Source organism: Hoplias malabaricus, chromosome 12 (assembly GCF_029633855.1).
Source record: "Hoplias malabaricus isolate fHopMal1 chromosome 12, fHopMal1.hap1, whole genome shotgun sequence".
In the NCBI taxonomy this organism is placed as follows: domain Eukaryota; kingdom Metazoa; phylum Chordata; class Actinopteri; order Characiformes; family Erythrinidae; genus Hoplias; species Hoplias malabaricus.
In genome coordinates, this window is record NC_089811.1 from 1,915,803 (window position 1) to 1,942,485 (window position 26,683).

Sequence of the window (26,683 nt, forward strand, 5' to 3'; positions counted from 1 at the left end):
CACCATAGCGTCGCCTAGTGACCCACGCAGGTTTTCCGTACCGACGACCTCGCTTTAAGCGGGAAAGACGCGGATTGGGGGACGGGGGTTTCAGCGGCGCAACATCTCGCATTTCCTCCTGTAAATGCAGACCTCTAGTTCACCATTGTGTTTTCCTCGCTGTGTCGTGATATACGTTTAAAGTGGTGCTATTGAGCTCTGGGTACTGGGAAACTGAGTTTCTCATCCATATCCGACTCCCAAAGTATTGTAGGGTATAACTCATCTGAACAGCGGCTCCTCGTGCTATAACTGTCCTCTGGAGACCGCTCCAGCTATCTAGTAACTCTGCGATTACATAAAGGGAATCCTTTAGTTCTAGTAGTCCAGACCGAACTAACGTTTGTGTGTGTGTGCGTTACTAACCTCTCGGAGTAACTCTGAGTAAGAGACGATTATTCGGAGGTCGAAGTAAATAGGAGAAAAAAGTCCACTCTTCAGTTGAAACTCTCCGAACTTCACTGCTTCCACCTCGTGGAGCTTCAATATCAACTTCTTAACACCTTCCATCCTCAAATGACTAACACTTAGCTAACCCGCATCATTTCATATAAAAGACGTGTTGGCGGGCGTTTGTCACCCCCCCCAATCGTTGAGGGTGGGGCTTTATGGCGTTAATTTTGTGCCACAATTCTGCACGCGCGCGCGCATATATTTCGAACGAGCAAGAAGGTTTCTTTCGATGTCTTTGACCTGCGCGCTCGCTACCCACTTACAGCCAATTACAAAGTGCCTCAGATTCAGCCAATCAGAAACGTCAAATGACATTTCTGATTGGATGGTTTGACCGCCAAGTGGGAAGGACATACGCGCCAGAGACATCGAGAGATCAGAGACATCGCGCGTGCAGAAACCTTCTTGCTCACTCAAAAATATCCGCGCGCAGAAACCTTCTTGCTCACTCAAAAATATCCGCGTGCAGAAACCTTCTTGCTCACTCAAAAATATCCGCGCGCAGAAACCTTCTTGCTCGTTCGAAATATCCGCGCGCGCGCGTGCAGAATTGTGGCACAAAAATAACGCCATAGGGCTTGGCTCTTACAGGGACAGTAACATTGCTGAATAAACGAAGAATGGTCAGGGGTTTTCAGCGGTGTTTCTTTACAGATACTGATGCCTGTAAGATTATCAGGGATTAGTTAAAAAATAAAACATTACCACTTTAATTCATTTATTATTGTGTAAAATATATCTTCTGCTTGTAACTCAACTGTGGCAGTGAACACATTAATAATGCACTAGTGGAGGTGAGCAGTGCTTCATTTTTAAATCACGGGGTAAGGGCACACAGAGACTGGGCTGATCCAGCGAGTGCACATGGAGTGTAAAGGAGTGTAAATTCAAAGTTTTTAAAGTAACATCAGACCTTAGTGTGGAAAAACAACGCTGACTGACGCATGGTAAAGTCCACACTGTCACACTGTGGAACACCTGTGAACAAGTGTATTAACACCTCTCAGTCAGATATCTTAGCGGATTAATGAGCTGCATCCGTTCTCTGAACTCTGGAGACAGTGACCTGGAGCAGGGCTCAAACCCACAACCCCAGGATCCTGGAGCTGTGTGACAGAGCTGTGTGACAGAAACACTACCTGTCGCACAACTTTGTAGCCCCTGTTATATTATTTATATTATATTATCTTTAAAGGCCTGTTACGTTAAGGATTCTAATTCACGATGGTTTGTGAAAGGCCTCTGTTAGTAAATGTGTTGACATATTGTTTTGAAGAATACAGTGTGTGGATCATGTTTGTTTCCTGATTCCTCGCTGCACAAGAGCCATCACGTGTTTGTTAAATATGTCCAGCACCACCATATTTAATTTAATAAAGGACTGATAAAAATCCTGGATGTTAACTGTAAATACATTCTCAGTGTTTAGCGCACTGTTTACAGTTACAATCCTACGGAGCCCCTGAAGGGACATGGTCAGAATTTCTTTTTAGGGAAAAATCTCGTGAACACCACTAACTAAGTCGTGAGCACTACTTTGTCTCTCTGTCTGGCGACATGGCAGGAAAGGAGAGGATGTGCTGTAACTCCTCCATCATGGACAAAGACCTATTTAACTTTTTGGAGTCACGTCACATTGTAGAAACAGAAAAACATACAAAGTGCTGCTCACGACTTACTAAGTGGTGCTTACTAGAATTTTCCCTAAAAAGAAATTCTCACCATGTCGCTTCAGGGGCTCTGTATTAAAGCACTTTTGAAAATAAATAAATATAAATGCTATACATCCTATCATTATTTTTATAGATGTATGATGTAAAACGAGCTGTTTTTTAAGCTGCTGCTGTAATCTCCGTGATGATAAACCTCTTCTGTCACAATCCGAACTATCAACCCTTCTCTATTTCACTCACTGAACAACCATAATATAATCACACCAGTCAGGACAAAGGTGCTTTATTGACTGAACACACACACACACACACACACACACAACTCTAGATTAGACTCCATTTCTATTTCTAAATGAGGACGTAACGGGCTGAAAAACTACTCTCAGGTGAAAAGGTCATCACCGGTGACGCTGACATTCATTGACCAATTAATTGATTCATTTATTGATTCGTTGATCCAGACCGACCACAACAATGTTCAGGTTGAATTAGGTCCAGAAGATGACTGACTGACTGAATTAATTCATTATTGTACAAAGATTTGTTACAATCTTCAGAGCTTCTGAATCGGTTCTCTATGGAAGTCTCATCAGACTTTGAAATATTACCACCTTTGAATTTGTAGTAGCACTGAATCTTTTTGCACTGAAATTCTGCATCTGAATATAACTGCTCTTGAATAGATCTCGCGAATTTTCAAGAACACGTTTTCACTGTTATTATTCAAGGGTTAATAAATTCAGATAAAAAAATTCAAACAATATATTTTGAAGTTGCTCAAATTCGGTAGACGACATTCAGACAACTACACATCTCTGCAGGCCGAAGGCCATCAAATGAGCGGGGCGTACGCAGCACGTGGGCACAAACCAGAAAGTGGGGGTCTAGATGTTTTGTGGGAAGGTGAATGTAGGAAATGCAGCCTTTGTGATTTAAAAAAAGGAAATAGTTTATCTCCAACAGAACTAGGTACCCTCCACTAGTTGTAGTTTAAAACATTACGTTTCAGTGAAAATGAAATACATAGCACTCCTGATATTTTAATGATATATTTGTGTTAATCTGATTATGGGGTGAACTGCAGACTTATGAAATCCACTAAGTCTCTCATGTCTACAATCATTATTTTAATTTGATTACAGAATTATAGGACTGTATCTGTTTTGTACTCAGCACAGTATTGGATTATAATCAGTTTAAATGTGTAAACCCTTAAGTAACACTTATGGCTGTTAGAAATTCGGCATCGAAGAGTCAGGAGACTGGAGTTCGGCGTTGACTGGAGTTTATTTTTCACATAGAATGAGGGGAATGAAGAATATGATAATCGGGTTGGGGGAGGAGCAGGAGGAAGACGAGGAGTGAGAGGAGGAGTACATAGAATGAGGGGGATGAAGAATATGATAATCGGGAGAAGAATGAGAGGTGGGGTAAGTGTGAAGAGAAGGTTTGATGGTCGAAGGAAGGGGGAGATGGGCTAGATGGATAGGTGTGAGGGGTGATAATCAAAGAAAGACATAGTTTATATCATGGCCCACTGTTCAAATAAATAAATAAACCAAAGTGCCGAACTCGTGTGTGTGTGTGTGTGTGTGTGTGTGTGTGTGTACAAACAGCAAATGTAATCAAGTTTACAAAAAGTAACAACACTTCAGTGTAAATAACCAATACAGTGTAGTGTCTGGGCAGAGTCAGTGGAGGTTCAGTGGCTGTTGAACAGCGTTTTTGTATTTTCCTCTTCCTCTGCCAGGGTTTTTGCTTGAGGAGGTGAAACGGATTAGCTGTGTTTACCCTTTCTGTTGTTAAAGACTTCTTTCATTTATGTAACACCACGGTTTACTGTAAATCTGATATTTTCTTACAACACCCCCTCCACACGACTGAAGTCACTCCAATTTTTTGGAGCAAATTCCTCCACCTCAGAGCTCTTCACTGTGTCAAAGCAACTCAGGTAAAGAGCGTATGATGTAATACGGGTAACTGGATGATGCCATTGCATAAGTCAGATAACGATAATGGATATTATTTTTGCTCTTAAAAATTTGTGATGTAGTTGCGACCTATACGATTAGGGCTGGATGATACGGCCAAAAATTATATATATCGATATATTTCTAAATTTCAGTCGATATTATATAATTCCGATATCGATATAAACCATCTCTGTTTTGTCTACAAGTGTAAATCGTCTCCTCTCAATATGAATTCAGAGCGATGGCCCAATGAAGCCTCATAAAGCCTTGAAGCACAAAATAAATAAATAAATATTTGTGAAGGCCTCATGCAACAGTGTCTGCATGGGAATAATCACTGCCAAATATATCAATAAAAACACCTTAATTTGATTTTATGTGGTTCATTCATTCATTCATCCACCCAGATAATCTGTTTTTGATGTGAGGGTAATGGTGATAGAGGTCAAAAAACTTGTCAGTATGATTTTAGTCAATGTTTAAATAAATACAATAATGTTTACCAAAGATGCGACAGTTATGACTTAATTAATTTTTGTTAAGAAACACCATTTTTCCACTGTGCTTGGCTTCCACACCGGCAAACTCAAACCGCTTCCGGCGCTATCGGTGACGTCACGGCAACGTAACGTAACGTAACCAACCTCTTTACGCGCTTCATACAGTTCTTGCCACATGTTCTGAAGCCTCTTTGTGCGATTCATCGTTAACGCGAGAGCAGTGTGTGAGGGTAAAGTAAGAGGACTGAGTGAGTGTGTATTATTTTTAGTTATTTGAAGACGATGGCTACTGATAAGTTGATATTGAAGCTCCACGATGCGAAAGCAGTGAAGTTTGGGCAGTTTAAATTGAAGAGTGGACTCCTCTCTCCAATTTACATCGACCTCCAAGTCATGGACTCAAACCCAGATCTACGCAATGAGGTCAGTTAAACACACACATACACAACACAGATACACACAAATCAGTTACACACAGCCAACACGGTGGACTCCGGCCAGGTCTGGTATCGACTCGGGGACTCGGCATGGACTCGGAGCCGGCGCGGCATGTCTGGTCCGAGTTTGGTCGAGGTGTTCCGGAAAACAAAACATACGGTCAGTTCCATTTATCCGCATTAGGTCTGATTACGGTTTTCTGAAACTGGGCCAAGTGCGAGTCCCACTCGATGTTTACCTCGTTTGGTACAGTATACGATAAAGAAGGAACTAAGGATACGCGTACATCAAGCGTTAATTTCCATACAGTGTTACACAGTGCCACGAGGGGGAAAGGAGAAATGTATGTGATAACTACGATTTTTAAGTTATTTTCACTATTTTATTATAATACGTTTATTGTGTTTAATCTAGGGAAAAACAATATTAAAAATAATACCCCCTCTTAATCTCATAAATCTCTCTTTTATAAGTGTTTAAGTGATATTGTGTCTCCCTTGGCGTCTGTTGTATCGCGACACTGGAGTTCCCGCGCTTCTCAGTTTGAATGTAAACGAACGGAGCGGGAGTATTAGCTATTGATTTAAGGGGACTGTTTCTAGTTTACTGTGATAAACGAGTGTTTATTGAGATATGTTAAAATATAAATAATAATTTGGTGTCTGTCATAGCGCCGTACTTCACTTGTCCTTCGAAACAGACTTTAAGTGCTTTTAAGTGTTCGGTCAGTTAGTTTATAACGGATAGCTCGCTCGCACAGTTGAAACTGAAATATTTATAGTGAGGAGGAAAGCTAAATGACTCAATATCTAAAATCTCTTAACGTTAGGTTATGCATATAACCACTGTTCCCTGAAGAAGAGGAACGAGGTACAACACAAGCTGTATGGGATATTATGCCTTTTCCATATCTGGCTGAAGACACCTCTAATCACGCCTGTAAGGCAGATGACGCACAGTGACGAGGGTAGTTGGGCCCGCCCCTCACCTATAACCTCTGGACACTAGCACCTGGCATTAGGACACAGAGTCATCTTAGTGTCCCCTGGTGCAAACTGGGTACAAGAAGGGTGCACTGACACTGACCCACCCGTTTTGCAGATGCTAAAGCTAGGAGTAGAGCAGTCTTATATGAAACGAACTTGATGTCCACAGACTCCTGGAACATTGGAAAGGGACCAATTCCCTCTCCTAACACCAAAGCTCAAATGCATGCCATTTAAATGCATACAGACCTCTTGTAAAGGCTGCTCTTGCACTCTGAATAAAGGCAACTACATTGGAGGGTAAGCCATGAGCCATTAACATTGACCTTTCAGCGGGTAAGCGTGGAGACACCACAACTCCGGTCGAGGGTGAACTATTTCTCCACCTGCCTGAGACAGGAGGTTCTTGTGAAGAGGGAGAGACCAATGGTCCCCTGCAAGGAGACTGACTATCTCTGCGTACCATGGTTTCGATGGCCAGCAGGGGGCTACCAGAATTAGGGAAAGGTTTCCCTGGCGCACCCTCTCCAGTGTTGGCAATATAAGAGCTACTGGAGGCAACGCATACTGGAGGCACGGGTGTGCCAGCACATCCACTCCCAGGGGCGCGCTGTAGTCCGTTAGAAAAACAGAGGACAGTGCATGTTTTCTCTGGATGCGATGAGATCTACGTTGGCCTTGTCAAATCGATCCCATTTCTGCATTGCCACCAGAGGGCTGATTCACCATTCCCGCGCTGAAGGGCCCTCTCTGGAGAGGAGGTCTGCCCCCAGGTTCAGGTAACCTGGTATATATGCATCGCCCTGAGTGACAGAAGGTGGAGACTGCTCCACAACAGAAGGGTCACATATTCTGCGCTCTGACAGACATGCTCGGCCGGAGAGCGAGCATATTTCTAACCCCAGAAAAGAACGTTTCTGACTGGGGATTAGAGAGCTCTTCTTTAAATTGACCGATAAGCCCAGCCGCTTCAAATGAGAAAGCACAGCGTTTGTATCTGTCCGAGCTTTCACTTTCGACCGCGCTATTATAGCGAGGTCGTCCAAATACGCGAGCATGCGCACTCCTCGCCCCCGCAGTGGGGCGAGAGCTGCTTCCATACACTTCGTAAAAGTGCGAGGAGCTAGAGAAAGCCCGAACGGGAGAACGAGCCACTCGTGCGCCACTCCCTCGAATGCAAACCTCAGATACTTTCTGTGATCTGGATGGATTGCTATATGAAAATATGCGTCTGTGAGATCTATGGACGTGAACCAGTCCCCCGGGCCAATCGAGCGAAGGAACTGGCGCAGAGTTAGCATTTTGAAAGTGAAAACTCTCAAATGCTTGCTCAAATGCACTCTCAGATCCAAAATTGGGCGAGCTCCCTGTCCTTTTTCGGCACAACAAAGTAACGGCTGTACCAGCCCATTCGTGATTCGGTCTGAGGCACCACTCTTATTGCCTCTTTGCTGAGGAGATTTCTTATCTCCTCCTTGAGGACCGCTGCAGCACTGCCCGATACTCGGGTGAGCACCATGCTGGAAAATAGGGAGGGGGAATTCGAAATTGTAAACGGTACCCTACGCACTCGGTCCTTTCTACCCAAGGAGAGACTGCGCATGCGCGCCACTCTGCTGCATGAGCTGCGAGTCGGCCGTGATAACAGCCTATTTGTGGGGAAATGAGGCCCTCCTGTGGCTGAGCTGGGGAGCACACAGAATGCTTCCTCGGGCTCACTAACGCCAGATCTTTTATTGGGCTTGAAACAGACACCTTTATTTCCTGATGTACAAAATGAGACTTTATTAAGGCACATCGAGGAACATAATGCTCTTTTATTGCACCCAAACTGGGGGCTTGTAAACATTGAGGGAAACCCACCCACCCCTGAGAACTGGGAAAGGATTGAGGGGATGTTTGTGCACACGTGTCTGGGCAGAACAGGTGCTTTGTGAACAATACTGGGGTAGAACGTGTACTTTTTGGCCTGGGCCCCGGTACGGGAGAAGGGTGGCGCTTCTTGAGGGGCCTGAGGGGAGAGGCTGCAGCGTCTCCGAGCCTTGGAGACTGAACTGAAGGTTAGGATGAGTTAGGCTTCTTCCTCCTCACCGCTGAATCCTTCTGAAGTCCAGGTGGAGGACCCCTGCTCCAGGCGGAGTGACGCAGGGCCTGTTTTTGTGGTTGCTGCTTCCCCGGAAGAACTGCTGGTGCAGACCTCTTCCCAGCGAGAAATGGAGTGGCAGGCTTACGAGCGACCCACGCTGGCTTCTGCTTAGCCTCCCTTCTTGGCAGAATAGTGCCTCTGTCTGCTTTTTCCTGATCTTGAATTTAGCCTGAATGGCTTCGAGAAAGTGACCAAACAAACCTGCAGATGAAACTGGTTCGTCCAAATAAGACACTCTGTCTCTTTCCGACATATCGGACATAGTCAGACACAAGTGGCGCTGAGCCACCACCGTTGACGCCATTCCTCTGCCCAGCGACAGTGCAGCACAGCGGGACATGCACAGGATGTAATCCGAGGCAATTCTGACCTCGTTAAGCAAGGCGGTTAACGGGCTCTCCGCCGGCAGTTGCTCTCCGAGCTCGGCCAAACACATCGCCTGATATGTTTGGAGAAGGATGACTGAATTCATAGCCCTAGCTGTGCCTGCCTGCGCGCGGTAAACTTTATCCAGCTGCGAGGAGGAAAAATGGCAGGGCTTAGAGGGAAGCACGGCTGGTCCTGCTACCCCTAGGTTGTGTGATGGGTCGAGATAAGCTGCTAGTGAAGGCTCCATGGGAGGGGCGTTCAGCAGACCTGTCTCCTCCGCCCCCTCTATGTCGAGAAATGGAGCAAAACCCGGAGCCGTCATACGGGTCGACAGTGGTTTAGCCCATGAGGACTTTAGCTCGGCGATGAAGTCCGGAAACTGCGGGAGACGGTGTTTCACCGCTGTCGGGACCGGGGAAAGAAAAAACCCAGAGAATCTCGTAGCTGCTTTGGCTGTGTAAGGAGCGGGCCACTGGACGTCCAATTTCTGAGCAGCACGGCGATAAAGGGAGATAAAGGACATGTCCGCCTCGTCCTGTTTCCCCCCTGAAGCCGCTGCAACGAGAGGAGCCGGTAGGTCCTCCTGCTCGTCCTCGGAGAGACCGTGCTCATCTAACCCGAGATCAAAAGGGTCGTCGTCCTCGAGTTCAGCTGCGGGCTCGGGGATCCGGGGCTTCATTAGGTGAGCCGGTGATGGCGAACCCATTTCACACACGTCCCCCAGACTCTCCATGTGCTCAGACCAACTAATACACGACTCACCCACTGATTCAGCCTCTTCAGCGTCCGAGTGAGAAGGCTCAACTTGTTGGGAAAACGGGATCCTCACGGTCCAAAGCTGCTTGTCCGAGAATTTTCTTAACAAACGACACCCTGCACTCCAGGGTAGAACGTCTGAGCCGGTGACAGAACTCGTACGCCTCAGGCTGCACTAAGGCCCTCCTAGCATGAACGATTCCCAAGCAAACTGGGCACGCATCATGCAGGTCCTTCTCATGAATAGCGAACCCACACCCTTGAGGACAAGGGCGAGGGACTTTCCTGCCGTGGCGGGTACCTGCTTGCGAACTCATTTAGATAGCCGTTAGCAAAACTAAACGGGCTAGCACCGAGACTAGGCAAAGCGAGCTCAAGAGAAGAAGGCAAAAGACGTTCCAAAACAGCGCTCTGCGGAAAGACGACTCACCAACGTAAGGTTGTTGCCGTTCTTTCCTATTGGAACAGTAAGCTATTTGTAGTATCTTTGCCAAGGAAAAGAGCTAACTAGCTAGCTAGATTAGCAGAGAAGTGTAAGGTGTTCTTAGCGAGGTGAAGAGCATAAGAACTGAAGAGATACGCTAGTGTCCAGAGGTTATAGGTGAGGGGCGGGCCCACCTACCCTCGTCACTGTGCGTCATCTGCCTTGCAGGCGTGATTAGAGGTGTCTTAGCCAGATATGGAAGAGGCATAATATCCCATAAAGCTTGTGTTGTACCTCGTTCCTCTTCTTCAGGGAACTTCTCCGTTTCTTCTATTGTAGATTTGTGTTTTGATATTTATTAGGTCGTATTTAAAGTGATGTTTAAATTGTTTTATTATTACATTCACATGTACGTTACATATACACTTTTTGTCCTCACTTAGATGTTATAATTGAAGAAATATAAGAATGGATCTGTGACCCATTCATTTATCCCCCTCACGTTTGTAAACACTGCTCTGTTGGTCTGTCAGTGAGTAGAGAAGATTGGGTTGTTGATGTTGAACCATGCTTCCTACACTTTGTGCACATCACAGATGACAAAACTAGTAATACTGCACCCAGACAGTAATGAGAAACAAATTCGACCTGGATATGTGAACCTTATAGCTCACTAAACAATAGTTTAAACATATAGTGCACTATGAGTGCAGAATATATAATATATAATATTTTATGACCTTTACTTTTCCATACACAGGGTGTAGTGAGATGTTGGGATTCGGCCTAAGGTTGTGCACAATATTGTGGAAACCACTCTCACTGATCACTATTATATTATATATTAAACTTTAGGATTACCAGTAATATCAGATTAAATGAGGAAAAGACTGAGACAAAGCAATATGTGGCTTGTGTCTGTAGTCTCTTATACACTAAAACAACACAGGAGAGAAATTAGACAATTACTGATATTGCATATGATCTGTGTGTGAATAGTTCACTCAGATTCAGACAGAAGACCAGAGAAACGCATTCGAGTCTGGAGTTCTACCAGTTTTTCTTTAGATTCTGTAAAGAAAATGATAATGTGGCTAATTGTATAATTGTCTTTTTCTACTTATGCAACACTGTGGGATCCTTTACCTCACGGACAAAAAAAAAAGTAATGGTCTTCTAAGTGTTGTGAGACTCTCCACATGTATGAGATAAATGTATCTGTCTTTCCCATCTGTTTACATTTGTACTGCGCTCTGAAACTAGAGATTTCCCCAATATGGTGCCCATAGCAAAAAAAGAAAACAAAATCTGACTGTAACCCATGGATACTCCTCTAGCTGACACTTGGCATTGGGCAAGGGTGACGTTAAGCTCGTGTGCAAGTGCTCCAGAGATTCATATATATTGTTTCATGATGAAATCATTTACTGTGTCTTAACACACACTCTCACCCTGTTCCACTCAGGTGAACGAAATGCTGAATAAACATGCTGTAGATGCTGCAGAGAAGTCCAAACATGTGTGGAGCGACCCATACACCACCAACCAACACCACCCCGTACTCACCTGCACTGGAAATACCAAGGACAATGGTAATCATTCATCTCTTAACTCTACTTCTACAGTGCGAGACAATGAGGCACTCTACTCTGCTCTCTGGGTGGGCACTGTGTGAACAGCACAAATCACATTGAATCTGACATTTTAAAATCAGATTTGTTCCACATTCATATGTGGTATTGACATCTGATCCATATCTGATCTGTGGCAGTGCGACACTTTGAGGTGTTTGGGACATGGAAACAGCCTGGTTAAAGCAACATGTTGGGAAACGAGAAACAGAAAACATCAGAACACAAAGAAAAGAACAGTGCTTCATTCCCAGGTTATGATCTGTGCTCTTTAAGTAGAAGGATTGGGCAGTAATGTGAATTTCCAGAAAGTTCTCCAGACTTATTGTGAGAACCGATAATATATTGTGTTATAAGTCAAGTACCCCATGTGTGCATTACAAGGCCTTTCATTTGTGAAAGGCAAGTGAGCATTTTTGTTGCAGCCTATGGAATTTATCGGCACAACAGACATGTTTACCACGCTGCTATACACCTCTATATTAATCAGCATAGATTTTCACACCGGCCGCGTGCAGCACAGCAGTGGTAAAAGCTTATGTAAAAAGCAAAGATATGCTTTGAGTCTGTTTTTGACACATGCAGGACTAACACCCTGTGTTTCCTACAACAGGAAGTTTATCTGCTCCTGTGTCTAAAGTCATGGGGTCAGACTTCCACATAGTCACCAGTGAGTGTGGACTGATATTAGGGGTTAATTATTTTTATGTGGGAAAAGGCTTATTATTTAAATGAGGGGCAATCAACCAACGTGCACCGAGCAATAGACTGGTTGATGACTGCTAAATTACTGTTATATATTTCTTTACTGTTGTGTGTCTTCATTTTTAATATTGACTATCACAGATTACAGTAATTTAAAAAAATGTTATCTTCATTGATTTAAATTTATCACAGTTTTCTATAAAAATCCTTTATTGAGCCAAGGCTAGTAAGCAGCTCTGCCAGTCTGCAGTGATATCAGAGTATTTTATCATACACTCCTGGGACTGTGATGGGAGCTGAATTCAGATGCATATTTGACAGATTTTTTTGTTTAAAACATTCAATTTCACTTTAAATGTTGCAGTAGCATCAGGTGCCAAAATGTATTTGCTTCACAATTTAAGATGGAAGTGAAGTAAAAGAACATGATGTCCTGACATAATGCATAATTAAACGAAGATTAATAATAATTGGGTAGTTCATCATTCATTCATTCATTATCTGTAACCCTTATCCAGTTCAGGGTCGCGGTGGGTCCAGAGTCTACCTGGAATCATTGGGCACAAGGCGGGAATACACCCTGGAGGGGGCGCCAGTCCTTCACAGGGCAACACACATTCACTCACACACTCACACATACGGTCACACCACACTCCTCACAGACAGTCACCCGGAGCGGGAATTGAACCCACAACCTCTAGGACCCTGGAGCTGTGTGACTGCGACACCTACCTGCTGCACCACCGTGCCGCCCCAATTGTGTAGTTGACAAACGATACATTAATGAAAATTATAATGTGCAATTATTTGTCATTGTACAACATACAGAAAATGTCTTCCACATTTAACCCATCTGCGGTAGTGAGCGCGCGTACACACACACACACAAGTGCACTAGAAGTTGTTAACACACACCCAGAGTGGCGGGCAGCCATCCCCAGGCCTGGGACACAGTTGTGGGTTCAGTACCTTGCTCAAGGGCCACTCAGCCATGGATTAAGGGAGGAGGACAGTGCTGTTCCTTCACTTCCACCGTCCCCAATTTTCCTGTTATTCATGGGAAAAAAACCAACAACCTTTCAGCCCTAAGCCCTCTTCTCTAACCAATAGGCAACGGCTCCAAATTAAACTCTTCAAGCAAGCGTCATAGTTCAAGCGTAAACCCCTCTGATGTGAGGCACCACATAGTTTTGATTGAGGACAAATGTATACCTTTGGTTCTGAGTGAAATGCTGGTTTATTTGATCTGAGACTTCTCTGTCCTCTCAGGGACGAAGCGGATGGTGAGGAGCGACGTGTGTCTGATTGTTAAGGACGTGGTGACGAGTGGCAGCAGTGTGCTGGAGACGGCTCGGCTGCTGGAGGAGGAGGGGTTAAAGGTGAAGGACGCCGTGGTGCTGCTGGACCGAGAGCAGGGAGGACGAGACATGCTCGAGTCCGAGGGGATCACCCTCCACCCGGTCTTTAACATCTCCACCCTGCTGGATGTACTGCTGGACGCCGGACGCATCGACCCAGGTTTCTCTTCCGTTCTAATTACCACACTCAGTGCTAATGTTAGCACAGTATCTGATATTGTTTGTTTATGATGGGTTTTCTATTTTTAAATATCTTAATTTCAGTTATTCAGTGTCTGTTATCAATAATTCATGAACAAATATCAGTTATTGATTAAGTGCAGTACATTTTCAGGATTTACAATCAATTGCAAAATAAGAAATTAAAAAAATTATTGTTCATTGTCTATTAAATATTAATTAAATACAAACTCGTAGTCAGTGTCTACTTTCAGTTTTTTCAAGTTGAGTTATATATTCACTAGTTGTTTATTAATGAACAAGTTATGGTTGAATGTTATTTTGTAGAAGTAATAGTAAATATAAACTGATTCTGTTGTGAAGTTCTTATTAAAGTGTGAATAAATGTTGCCTGTTGCAGCCACACGCACGAGAGTGAAGACTTTTATTGAGGGGAACCAGACCTTCACTAAACCTCCAGGGACCAGCAGAAGGGCCTCGAAACGAGGAAGGAGCATCTCCCCAGAGGTGAAGGAGAAGAGGGTGTGTAAAGAGCTGAGTTACAGGGAACGAGCCACTCTCCCTGGGGTCAGTCCAATGGCCTCTAAGCTGCTGCGCCTCATGGATGAGAAGAAGAGTAATCTGTGCCTGTCCGCAGACGTGACCCAATCCAAAGAGCTGTTGGAGCTGGCCGACACTCTCGGCCCTTACATCTGCGTACTGAAAACCCACGTGGACATCCTTGAGGACTTCAGCCCGGAGACGGGAAGCAGGCTGCTGAAGCTCGCACAGAAACATGATTTCCTCATTTTCGAGGATCGCAAGTTTGCAGACATCGGGAACACTGTCAAACTCCAGTACGAAGGTTTGTGTGGAGAGAAGAGCTTGTTACGTTTAATTTTAACTGTTGCTTGATGTGTGGCTCCAGCTTAATTTACTGAGACAAAACATGTGTGTTTCTCTTTTTTTCAGGAGGTTTGTATAAGATCTCGTCCTGGTGTCACATGGTGAATGCCCACGCTGTGCCAGGTCCAGGTGTGGTGAAGGGGTTACAAGCTGTGGGTCAGCCCCTCGGCCACGGCTGTCTCCTCATCGCTGAGATGAGCTCTCAGGGCAGTCTGGCCACGACAGAGTACACGCAGTCTGTGGTGAGACTCTACATTTAATATTTAACCAAAGAGAGAGCTCTATGGAACTGAGGGATTCATTGGACCTTATTCATGAAACGTGAGCAGAGCGAATTTGCACGTAACTCGTCGGTGAATCACTTTTTTTGTAAATGTTCGTAGGAACAAACTAAATTTACACTTGCTCCTGAAAACACAGTGTGCGTAATTGTCGGAAAGATGCTGAAAGTATCATGCTACATGACTGAACTTTAAATAAAGGTTAATAAAAATGCACAAACTAAATAAATAAACAATAAATTAATTAATAATCAAATGAAATTTCACAAAACAGTCCTCTTCCGAACACGGCCTTTCATTCAGAGCGACTTCCAGTAGCTAAAGGGCTATTGTTCGCTGAATTATTTTGTTACTCGTGCAGTCAGACAGTTACTTAATGTGGATCATTGTAATATAAACGAGTTTGAAGTCTGTAAACCGTGTAATTGGCTGGTGTTGCGCTGCTGCTGGATTTAACAGAACTTCAACGTCTTTGGAGATGACACAGGTTTATAGTTTATTATCTGAGTGATGTCTCTGGTCAGTTCACTATCGAGATCCAACAATGCAACATTTTACAACCCTGTGCTGTTCCAATCATCCAAGCGTCATCCCAGGGATTTTAAACTAATGTTATATTTGACGCGGTAAAATGTTACAATCGCAGTGTTGTGTGGTCGTGCACCACCGATGTTTTATAACATGCTTCATCAAAACAAACACATTTAAAGGAACTCTTGGAAATCAGGAGCAAATCCACAGGCAGTTATCCCTCTATGAGAGACTCCACAGAGAGTCAGATGAGGGAAAACTCATAGAAGGAGCTTGTGTCAAGAATAAAACACCTTTACCTTCCGTGCAGCTGCGGGACAAGCTTAAGTGAATGTGCAGGGGTCTGCAAATATTTTAGTTTATTTAACAAAATGATAACCTCAAATTAAACTGCACTGCCACACGGAGAGAAGCTGAGGGTTAAACCATACATTGAAACACAGAATATCACTAATAATGTTTTATTTTTATTTTTATTTGAGCAAATATTCTCTTACTGCTCAGATAATGGCTTCTTAAACGTAATGTTCTCAAACTAAACATTTTACACAGTACTATAACTAATCTTAATCTGACAAATGTCTTGCTACTTTCCCCATAAATGAGCAAAAATATACATAGAAAGAAACTAAAAAGTGCAGATTTGACAGTAAATAAAATTCTGTGGAGAGTAAGGCTTTTCTCAGCGGCTCCTCAATCTAACGACAAAGAAATGTGCACATCCTCCCAATTTGCGAACGTTGGGTATTCACTAACATACACACGTTCTACTAAAAATATCTGCTGTTTACGTAGTGTTCATGAATCTGGCACCAATTCTTTGGGAATGTCCACTTCTTCGTACAATTCACGTAGTTTACTATTGTTTTTTTACGAAGGTTTCATGAATCAGGCCCGAAATGTATTAACTTTTGGAAGATTGTGGTTTATAACAAAAAGCCCTGTTTTGCCAAGAACAGAACTATGTTCACTTGTGGATACAGTGGTACAATATGTACCTTTTAAGGTGGGTCAGATTATCATCAGCCACAGAATCCAGATGTGAGTGCAGGTGTGAGACAGATGTGGAGCAGTTCAGAGACATTAAAAAGACATGACACCAATGATGCACTGACATTGTATTTTTTTTTTTTTGGACGTTTTCAGCTGTGAAGTCTTGTTTGTTTCTGTTGTGTGGTTTGAGATGATTCCGTTTCTGAACCTGAACCTGATGATGCTGTTCCGTTTCTTTCCCAGGTGAAGATGGCAGATGATTTCCCGAAATTTGTGTTCGGGTTTATCAGCCAGTCCAAGGTCAGCTGTAAACCAGAGCACATCCACATGACTCCAGGGGTGCAGTTACAGAGCGGAGGTACGTGACCATCCCATCTCTCACTGACCATCCATCTCTTTGAGCTCCTGTTTGCACAAGAACTGGAATTTGCAGCTCGTTTATGAACCCCCAGATGGCGCTGTAGCTCTGGAATAATCTTTAGGATGAAACTCACTGGTCACCATTTAGACCCCTGACCTTGTACTTCCAGTCACTGGCCACTTTATCAGAAACACCCCCCTTCTACTGACACTCACTGGCCACTTTATCAGAAACACCCCACCCTTCTACTGACACTCACTGGCCACTTTATCAGAAACACCCCCCTTCTACTGACACTCACTGGCCACTTTATCAGAAACACCCCCCTTCTACTGACACTCACTGGCCACTTTATCAGAAACACCCCCCTTCTACTGACACTCACTGGCCACTTTATCAGAAACTCTCACCTTGTACTGACACTCTACTGATCATTTGGACATTCAGGTTCATGCACCACAATGCGTTCCCCAGTTAATGCAGAAGTGGTGTTGTATTTGCTGACTTTCCTGTTGGTTTCTCCTCCAGGTGATGGTCTGGGGCAGCAGTACATTACACCAGATGATGTCATTTGTTCTAGACGCTCAGACATCATCATCGTGGGCCGTGGGATCTTAAAGAGTGAGGACAGAGTGAAGGCAGCACAGGAGTACAGGAGAGCGGGCTGGGAGGCCTATCTCAAACGCTTTGAATGGACTTAAAATATTAGAAAAAAATAATTTAAAAAAAAATAAATTTTATTATCAGATTTTTTTGTCTATATTTTTTTATGACATTTGCTTTTTTTAACTCTGTTTTGTAAATTAATATAAATGAGTATTTCCTTATGAGTTCATAAATGGATTGAGAAAATTAAATAACTTTTGATTAAACATTTTTATGAATCCGTTTCTAATCTTATGGTGGGATGTTTTCAAAATGCAGTGAACAAGATAAAGATGTTCCGTTCCACCGTCTTTGGCACTGAGCAGATGTTTGTTAACACCTTTAATGCTGTCTGGACATTAAGGTCCTTTTAGATTTGTGGATTCTGACAAAGCAAGTAATGTGATCAGTGTGACTTGATAAATCGCAGTCAGTAAAGCAGATTTGTTACTAATTTTTTACTTTTTACTTTGAGATTTGTTAATTGAGCTACATCTTTTTGGGTGTTGTTGATAAAGCACATTTACATTGGTCACTAACAGATTTCTGTGCACTACTGAGTGACTTTAAAAAAAAACCCAGATGCAGTTGGGTCTGCAGAGAGAGAGAAAGAAGAGAGAAGAAGAGATACCCTCTGTGACTAGTACATGGCCAGAGAGGGTGTTCAGCACTGGGTTAATATCAGAACCTGTCACAGGTCGGCTCGGGGGCTGAAGTCAATGTGTGTGTTTCATGATCAGAAAATCTAGAGCTGTGTTCGCTGTGATCTGTTCATCATCAGAACTGTTTATTTCATTTAAACACTTATTTAGTTCCAGTTTAAAGAGAATTGAAGGTGAAAATATAATGTTCACGTCTCTTAAAGACTTATAATCTCCATCTGCTGTTTAAATAGTGTCTGAAAATGTGTAAAGTTCTGAGAGATGTCAGAGCTCTGGTGGTGTTTGCAGGTCACAGAAATCGAAGTTAACTTATCTCCCAGTACCCTAGGTAGTGCACATTTTAAGTCATAAAATAATGCTCTCTGGAGACAGGTTTAAAAACAACGTGTATTTGGCTATGTGCTTCACGTCTCCCCGTCGAAGTAGTGTACCTTCTAGTCTGCGTGTAGTGATCTAATTATCTGAAGTGCTATGTGGTGTATACCGCTATTTGGGACGCAGCCGGAGCCTCTACGTGAGTAATCGTACTGAACGGAGCAGGGTATCGTTTACAAACATGAGGCGTATAATTACCTCTGGGTTCCTCACTTTTGTTTATTTGATTTTAACACGAAAATAATTTTAAAAAGTATCAGTTTTTGTTCCGTTTTTTCTTCTTTTATTTTTGTTTTTTTCTTCTTTTTCTCCGATGAAACGCGAGGGGCATCCCAAACCGTAGGTCCTACAGACTTGTCGTTTGATCAACTGGTAGTAAACCCTCCCGCTACTCAGGCGCAAAGAATCAGCCCGATCAGCCTGAAGGTGGCGCTATATCTCCCTATATCTCCTGCCCCGTGTGGCGTAGAGACGAAATTCTTTTTTCCTTTTTTTTTTTTTTATTAATAAACTTTATTAATTAATACAAATATATGTACAGTCCTTCCAAAATTCCAGCTTACATAAATTATATACTCATACATCCAAACATTTAATTACACATACAAACGAGCACAGTCTCATATATTTAGAGTGTCCCAAAGAATAGAGTCTTTAAAAAGTATATTAAGAGTCTTTTGTTTTTTTAATTCAGTCCTAATACTCTTCACAACCGCATCACTAGAGACAAAAGACTGTTCTATTGTCATTTTACATCGTGTTTTCCACAACTTAGACTTTACCAAACATATAATATACCACATAAAATGACATTTATATTCATCAATATTACAATCAAAAATGCCATAATAGATACTTTTAATATTTACATCAAAATTTAAACCTATATCCTTTACTTTTTCCCACACTTCTTTAGACCTATAGCATTCTAATAAAAAGTGATCCAGAGATTCTTCCTCTTGACATAATGGCATTGGACACTTTATAGTTTTAATAAAACAACTCCATTTTACTAAAAGTCTGACTGGTAACCTCCTTACTGCTATTAACCTGGTTGTATCTCTAATAGTCTCAGATATATTTTTGTTAAGCATATTTTTTAGACATATTTTATTTTCCTCTTTATTTAGTTCTCTAAATTCAAAATTCTGTCCATAAATTTTATCACTCACTATTTTATATATGCTTTTATTTGAAGCATTTATCCAATCAATGTTCAAATCATTGTATTTATGTATAAAATCTGAAAAGATTAATTTATAATATGGAATAGACCCTCTAGCTTTACCTTCTTTAGATTTCCAATTTGTCAAATCTCCTATCCACTCTACTTGTCGTTGAAATCCATTTTGAATAATTTTGCAAAAGGAAATTTTTGTTTTAATAGAGAAATCAATAGCACCTAAGCCTCCTAAATCACGTCTTTTATAAATCAGTTGTCTTTTAGTAACTTCTCTAGTTGTATTCTACGGAGCCCCTAAAGGGACTGGGGTAAAAATAAAAAAAACACTATTGATTTTGCGTTACCTCGCAAATGTTTGCGTTCCCTCGCAAACATAATTGCGTTCCCTCGCAAATCGTTTTGCGTTCCCTCGCAAACTCAATTGCGTTCCCTCGCAAATCGTTTTGCGTTCCCTCGCAAACATAATTGCGTTCCCTCGCAAATCGTTTTGCGTTCCCTCGCAAACATAATTGCGTTCCCTCGCAAATCGTTTTGCGTTCCCTCGCAAATTATACACAATTGTCTTTGGGGCTCATTCAACACATCAGGACACTGCAGTTTCCAGGTAAATCCAGCCAATTGAAACAGATATTATATATGTATTTATTTATCTCTACAAACACAGTTAGTTAAGCTAAATAAATTGCCAGTGCGACTCGTTCATACATCTGTAAGGAACTGCCTAACATCAGAGGAAGTTGTGAACAACAAGTTTATATACGTTCATCCTGAAAGTGCTAGTCAGAACGCCGAAGCTCCAAGTATCACCATAGTAACAGGTGTATGAGACATAGGCGGCTTCGTGAAAGAAAGAAAAAATGTGGACGGCGCACTGGGGCAGGGTTCAAGCTAAGAATCTTAATAAAAAGCCTTTACCAAGCAAAGTCTCACAAAAATACGGTGATTCAGTAACAAGATGGAGGGTGTAAGGCAGTGGCTCAACACAGAGATCTCAGGACACGTTGCGGACTGATTGTTACAGAGACGTGGCTCATCGCGCCGGCTCCAGACACGGTTGTGGAGCTAGCGAGCCGGTCCCTACACCATGCGTTTCGTTTTATCTGGGAATTCTGTTTTTCTTTGGGAGTTGTAAAAACGGGATACAATTGTCTGCCAGAAAAGACTTTTACACACATACACACATTACTCCAATACACTACCAATAGCTAAACATTTATTTAGGTGTTCACTCTCCATTCACTCCCACTGTTTAGAAACATTGTTTATTGTCTGTATCTCTGTACTGTTCACATAACCTTTGTCCATGCGCTTGCACTTTAAATTCTCTCATCCTCATTTCATAGCAATTAACAAATCCATCCAACTCTGTTACTTATTATGACTCTGTCCACATTCCGTACTACACTGGTTAGCTGCTAGCTTTTCAGTATCATTTAAGCTGCTGCACTATATATAATGCTGCCAGATTATACTGATAACACTGTATTTCACAGCTGTACTTGTATTGTCTAATTGTAGGTTCTAGCAACGAATCTGTAAATGTAATCTTGTACTTGGGCTATAACATAGATGTTCTAGTCTATTAATCAGCACAGGGGCATGTAGGTGATTCAATCATTTACATTTTGATTTGCTTTTGTATGTAGCTAAATGTCTGAATTGTATAGGCTTTGATCGAGAGCTTAGAAACAATCACTGGAATGGAATAAACCTGAAGCTGATAATTCTGATTTTAATCTTATGACCTAGAAATGGAGGAGGACCTTGAAAGTTTCCTGAGGTCAAGAGGAGTGTCAGAGGAGGACCTGGATAAAATGAAAAGGGACAAGGTACAGTCATCACATTCCTAAGAAATTCTGTCTTGGATTTCATCAAATGAAACCAGACGTATATCGTCACTGTCCAATCAAATATAATTGCACTCCACAAGGTATGGTGCCAGCATAAGCCCACATGTGTTAAATCACAGACAGAAGCAAGTTTACAACACTATGTATTGATTATTCATTTAAATTATTTTATAGCTGATATGAAGATTTTGGCATTAAACCAAACCCTGGGGTCTGATATTTGAGTTTTACAGTCAAAGTGGAATTTCAGAGATATTCAGAATATCTGTAAATGTTTGACTGTAGTAAATATATGTCTTTGTTTTGTAGAATATAAATGTTCTCTGTTGTATATCTGTAATCCAGATTGTCTATTCAGGTGTGTTACTTGCATTTCTACTGATATAAAGCAAATCTGTAATGTTTGTATTTTGTATTTGTAGATTGACAGGTCTGTCCTCCTCATTATGACAGATGAAGAAAGGGCAAAGTATATTAGGTCATACGGTGATCGGCTGGCTGTTATTTCCTTTTGCAAACAGAAAGATATTTGTGCTGACAAAGGAACTCTTTTAGAAAGACTGAAACAGAAAATCTTTGCAAGAAGAACTGGGTCAAAACAACACGAGCCAGATATAGCAACCACACTGGAAAACGGGATGTCAAGACATAACAATAAGAATGCACAAAAAAGCTCAAGAAGACTCGAAATTGGGTGGCTTCACTTTTCCAAAAATGACTATCATCAAGTGAGGACAAGGAATGGAGGTGGAACAAGGCATATGTTGCTTGATAAATATACAACAGTTGCTCAGATTATGGAAATGGGAAAAAATCTTTTTTTCCAAAATGGCCACTCACCTAAAGGAGCAGAAGAGGACTTTACATTTACAATTTGTGATTTTAAAAGAAATCAAGTCTCTATGGAAAGCACACTCTTCCAGCTCTATGAAGAATGTAAACTGAAAATGCTGAGACTTTACATCTGCACAAAAGAAAAAGTTTCTTCAGTCATGATCCATGAAACATCTTCAGACAGTGATGACAACACAGAATGGCCTTCTTCAAAGAGTTTACCTCACAGATCTCTCACTGAAGAGGTATTTGAAGTTTTATTGTTTCTGTGCTTTTGAATTGCTGCCTCAACAATTACTAGGAAACTGGGAGAAATGCATTGACAATGGCCAGAAAATATGTGTCTTTATAAATTGTCAACAAAACAAATGGATTGATAAAACCTGTTTCAGGAATAATTTAATCAGGTGGTATGACAAATATTCATATGGATTTTGGCTGTTATTTTTTATTTTAAAAAATCTGTCTTAAGTTTTTAAGTTAAAGTAAATGGTGCAAATACATGTCAGCAGCACGTTATGAAATGAATTTATTTTATTGAATATATTGAGAATTAACATTCAATTAATATTTTACAGATTTTGAAAGAACAGGGACTACAAAGACACAAAAGACAAAAGATGTTTGATGTCAGCCAGAACCAGCATAGCAGTGCTGCACCCTCTGAGACCTTAGCTGATGAAGTCCCAGGGCCTTTAAATTACCTACATTCAACACCAAATGAAGGTAGAAGCTATGCAGTCATGCACTCCACCCAGGACTTTCAAGATGAGAATATAATACACATTTCGTCTCATGCAGAAGAATGTCTGAATGAAACTGGCATAGTGCAGTCCTCACATGAACTCCAGGACACTCCTAGAGAATATGAGGTGCCTGAATTCAACAATCAAGCACACAATGAAATGCAACAATTGATTTTGATACCAGAAGATTCAGAAATAGAAGTTGGACACCCATATTATGAAACGGTTGATGAGCTTGCATCAACAATTGAGTGGGATTTTGAGTATAACCACAAGGATATAACAAAGGTAATAACAATGAAGGAATGTCTGTCGCTGTTTTTGGTTGGTTGGTCCAGTAGTTTGTATATCATATTCACATGTTTAATTAATTTTGTTTTACAGAATGATGAGAGGAATGAAGTCCAAGATGTGGTATCTACAGAAAATGACCCTCCATCACCATCATCAGTGGGTCCTGTTAATGCAGAAGATTTACAACATGTACAGGTGACTCATACAATATCAATGTTATTTATTTATTTAGATTAAGGGTAATTCTGGTTTAAAGTTTTAGCTGAAATTCTTCATTAACCTTCTTAGCATGGACTTGATGGCTTTATTTTGTAAAATTATTTTTCACATATTACTGTAGTCATCAACTTATACACTGAATGATTACTGCATAAGGAACACATACATTGTATCTACATTCGTTGTCCATTTTATTAGCTTCACTGACCATGCAGGAGCACTTTGTAGTTCTATAGATGTAAAGTCAGAGACGGTAGCTCATTTGTTGCTGCAGTTTGTCAGTCCAGCAGTGACACAGAGTGGTTCAAAAACCTTCAGCAGCACTGCTGTGTCTGATCCACTCGCACCAGCACAACACACACTAACACACCACCACCACGTCAGTGTCACTGCAGCGCTGAGAATGACCCACCACCACATCACACCTGCTCTGTGGGGGTCCTGAGCGCTGAGGAACAGGGGGAGAGGGGGACAAGAAAATATTCTAAGAAACAGGTGTACTACAGTCTGTAATTGTAACTATAATGTGCTCCTGTGTGGTCAGTTGATCTGGTAATATGGATTACAAGTGTAAATACAAATAATGTTTTCCTAATCCAGTGATTAAGTGGCAAAATAAGTTGATTATTTGAATTTAGTATAATTTACTATCGCAATGAGCAAATGTATCTAACATAGTTTAATGCAAAGGTTTTCATTTTCACAGAAACATATTGGAAATATGTGCAAAAGGCAAATTTTAAATATATATTATTCTGCTTAGTTAATTTCAGGCAATAAATAGAACTACACAATTAAATATTAAGAGAATGTCATAATTAAGAAATTAACTTGTAGACTTTGTTATTTTCACTTAGAAAATTAAAACGCTGTTGGTCTAGGAGAATACAATATTTTGCTTAGAAGTCTATATGCTTGGTGTACCATAAAATGCTAAACTGTTTGTGTGTCCAAAATGGGCATAATTAATAACCTGCCCACAGGATTGTGGACCAAAGTTACATGATAAATAAGTATGCATGTTAGTAAGTAAATAAATTATAAGAAAAATCAGATACTTTAATAAATGTCTTGAATCTATTTCTGTATTTACACAATGAAGTAAAATCTGAGCTATTTCTATATGTCTATATTTATTTAAATCTTTCTTTATTTCTACATTTATTTATTCTTGTATTTCTATGTCTATGTTTAATATCCTAAAGCAGGATTGGTCAGCCTGGCAAAGCAGTACACAGCTCAGTGGCTCTTTTGTCTGGACAGTATTATCACATATCACAGACTGGGGACACAACAGAGACATGAACGATATGTACAGATGTGCAGCAGCACAGTGACTGTGTTAAAACAGGTCAAAACAACTCTATTCACACTTTAGATGTGTTTTTTTTTTTTTTTTTTTTGAAGTTAAGACTATAAAGACAGATAGTTAAGATGATTTGTTTGAGACAGACAGAATTGCTGCTGTCCCTCAGCTGTCTGTGTTCCTGCAAGATTAGTCCCCGTTCATAAATCTAGCAATGCCTCTGCCAAGCATGGATAGAATGTATAGATAAAAGAATGGAGAGAGCTTTTACCCCGTTTTATACAGTCACTGTATGAGCAGCATGTCTCTGTTGTGTTCCCAATCTGTCAGTAATACTGTCAGGACAGAAGAGCCACTGAGCCATGTACTAGTATGCCAAGCTGACCAATCCTGCTTTAGAGTAAGTTTAGGACGGCCCTCATACAGACAGAAATACAGGAAGACACATATGCAGAAAAAGTGAAGTAAATAAACAAATGTTGAATGTGGAAATACAAAAATAAATGTATGAATAAATAAATATGAATACAGATATAGCTCAAATTGAAGTTAATTTATGTAAATATAGAAATAGATTCAAGATATTATTTGTGCATTAATGTATATAGTTATGCTTTTATTTATTTATAATAATAAAAGTTGAAAGCATTGGCCAGAAGAATCAGGGTGAGAATTAGTGCCTTGTATGTGTCAGAATAATTACATACAAAATTTGGGCATTAGTAATGCTGTCTCACTAAAGTTTTATTTATGAATTTCCTTATCTTTCTATACAGCAAAACATAGAAATTTCTTGCACACAAGAGGAGTCTTTTGCACCTGCAGAATCAGTGGTTGAGAAACGGTATGCTGTAATACGTCGGGTTAACGTTGTGGATGACCTTTTAGACATATTCATGGACAGCAAAATAATGAAAGTTGGTCTAAAGATGGAGTTCAAAAATGAGCGGGCCCTGGATGACAATGGAGTTTCAAGGGAGGTTTACACTGCTTTCTGGACAGAATTTCTGGAACAGTGTGAGGGTGAAGAAGAGCGAGTGCCAAGGTTGAGACCTGATTTCTCTGAAGCACAGTGGCAAGCACTTGGAAGAATCTGGGCAAAGGGTTACATTGATCATGGTATAATTCCAGTGAGACTATCAAAGGCTTTCATTTTAGCTTGCATATTTGGAATTGATGCAGTGGATGAAGATGTCCTTATGTCTTCTTTCTTCAACTATTTGTCTGCTAGTGAGCTATCAGTTGTTGAAAAGGCACTTAAAGGCAGAATTGGAGATGATGACAAGGAAGACTTGCTTGACCTTTTCTCAAGGATGGGGTCACACAGCCTTCCTTGCAAAGAAAACACACGCATTGCCATTGAAACAATGGCACATAAAGCCATTCTTCAAGAGCCAAAATTTATAATGGACTGTTTCTCTCATAGTCTTACCAGTGCACAGCTGAATCTGGCAGACAAAGAGAGTGTGATGCATCTGTATGCATGCAAAAGGCCAACAAGCAAAAAAGTTTGTGAAATGTTACAAACATCCTCTGTGTTTCTATCTCAAAAGGAGCAAACAACATTCAGTTACTTGCAGCGCTACATTAGAAATGTTGATCAGCGTAAACTAGAGATGTTCTTACGCTTTTGCACTGGTTCATCTGTAATTTGCACAGAGAAGATAGATGTAAGTTTCAATGCTGTATCTGGTTTGAGCCGAAGGCCTGTAGCTCATACTTGTGGAGCTGTACTCGAAGTTCCTTCAACATATAGCTCCTATCCAGAATTTCGCACAGAATTTGATAACATCTTGTCTGGTGATTTTTTTTCCATGGACATACTATAAAATGATTAATAGATTGGTGCCACTTTAGAATAAGAATACACTTATAAAGGTTTATCCA

General features: G+C 41.2%; 3 protein-coding genes across 4 annotated transcripts in view; 2 read left to right on the forward strand and 1 right to left on the reverse strand.

Moving 5' to 3' along the window:
* Positions 1–632, reverse strand: part of LOC136710711 (uridine 5'-monophosphate synthase-like) — an 82,971-nt gene extending 82,339 nt beyond the window's left edge. The window contains exon 1 of one of the 2 annotated variants that reach the window (XM_066686487.1): positions 406–632. In XM_066686487.1, coding sequence (XP_066542584.1) covers positions 406–549 — 144 coding nt within the window. In that variant the 5' untranslated portion in view covers positions 550–632. The remainder of the gene's footprint in view (positions 1–405) is intronic. The other variant, XM_066686490.1, reaches the window with a different exon arrangement.
* A 4,101-nt stretch (positions 633–4,733) lies between these two features.
* On the forward strand, positions 4,734–17,415 carry LOC136710709 (uridine 5'-monophosphate synthase-like). Its single transcript, XM_066686485.1, has 7 exons — positions 4,734–5,061; positions 11,223–11,349; positions 13,363–13,611; positions 14,032–14,475; positions 14,583–14,758; positions 16,565–16,679; positions 17,211–17,415. Exons 1-7 carry the CDS (start codon positions 4,921–4,923, stop codon positions 17,381–17,383), a joined length of 1,425 nt encoding a protein of 474 aa, XP_066542582.1. The 5' UTR covers positions 4,734–4,920; the 3' UTR covers positions 17,384–17,415.
* A 3,002-nt stretch (positions 17,416–20,417) lies between these two features.
* On the forward strand, positions 20,418–26,625 carry LOC136710944 (uncharacterized). Its single transcript, XM_066686856.1, has 5 exons — positions 20,418–21,376; positions 21,820–22,476; positions 22,810–23,265; positions 23,362–23,466; positions 25,573–26,625. Exons 1-5 carry the CDS (start codon positions 21,299–21,301, stop codon positions 26,623–26,625), a joined length of 2,349 nt encoding a protein of 782 aa, XP_066542953.1. The 5' UTR covers positions 20,418–21,298.
* The last annotated feature ends 58 nt before the right edge of the window (positions 26,626–26,683 follow it).

Coding starts and splice junctions, on each gene's coding strand:
- LOC136710709 (XM_066686485.1), top strand. CDS start 4,921: ATGGCTACTGATAAGTTGATATTGAAGCTCCACGATGCGAAAGCAGTG. Junction 13,612..14,031: donor CGCCGGACGCATCGACCCAG/GTTTCTCTTCCG, acceptor TGCCTGTTGCAG/CCACACGCACGAGAGTGAAG. Junction 16,680..17,210: donor GGTGCAGTTACAGAGCGGAG/GTACGTGACCAT, acceptor TTTCTCCTCCAG/GTGATGGTCTGGGGCAGCAG.
- LOC136710944 (XM_066686856.1), top strand. CDS start 21,299: ATGGAGGAGGACCTTGAAAGTTTCCTGAGGTCAAGAGGAGTGTCAGAG. Junction 21,377..21,819: donor ATAAAATGAAAAGGGACAAG/GTACAGTCATCA, acceptor TTGTATTTGTAG/ATTGACAGGTCTGTCCTCCT. Junction 23,266..23,361: donor ACCACAAGGATATAACAAAG/GTAATAACAATG, acceptor TTTGTTTTACAG/AATGATGAGAGGAATGAAGT.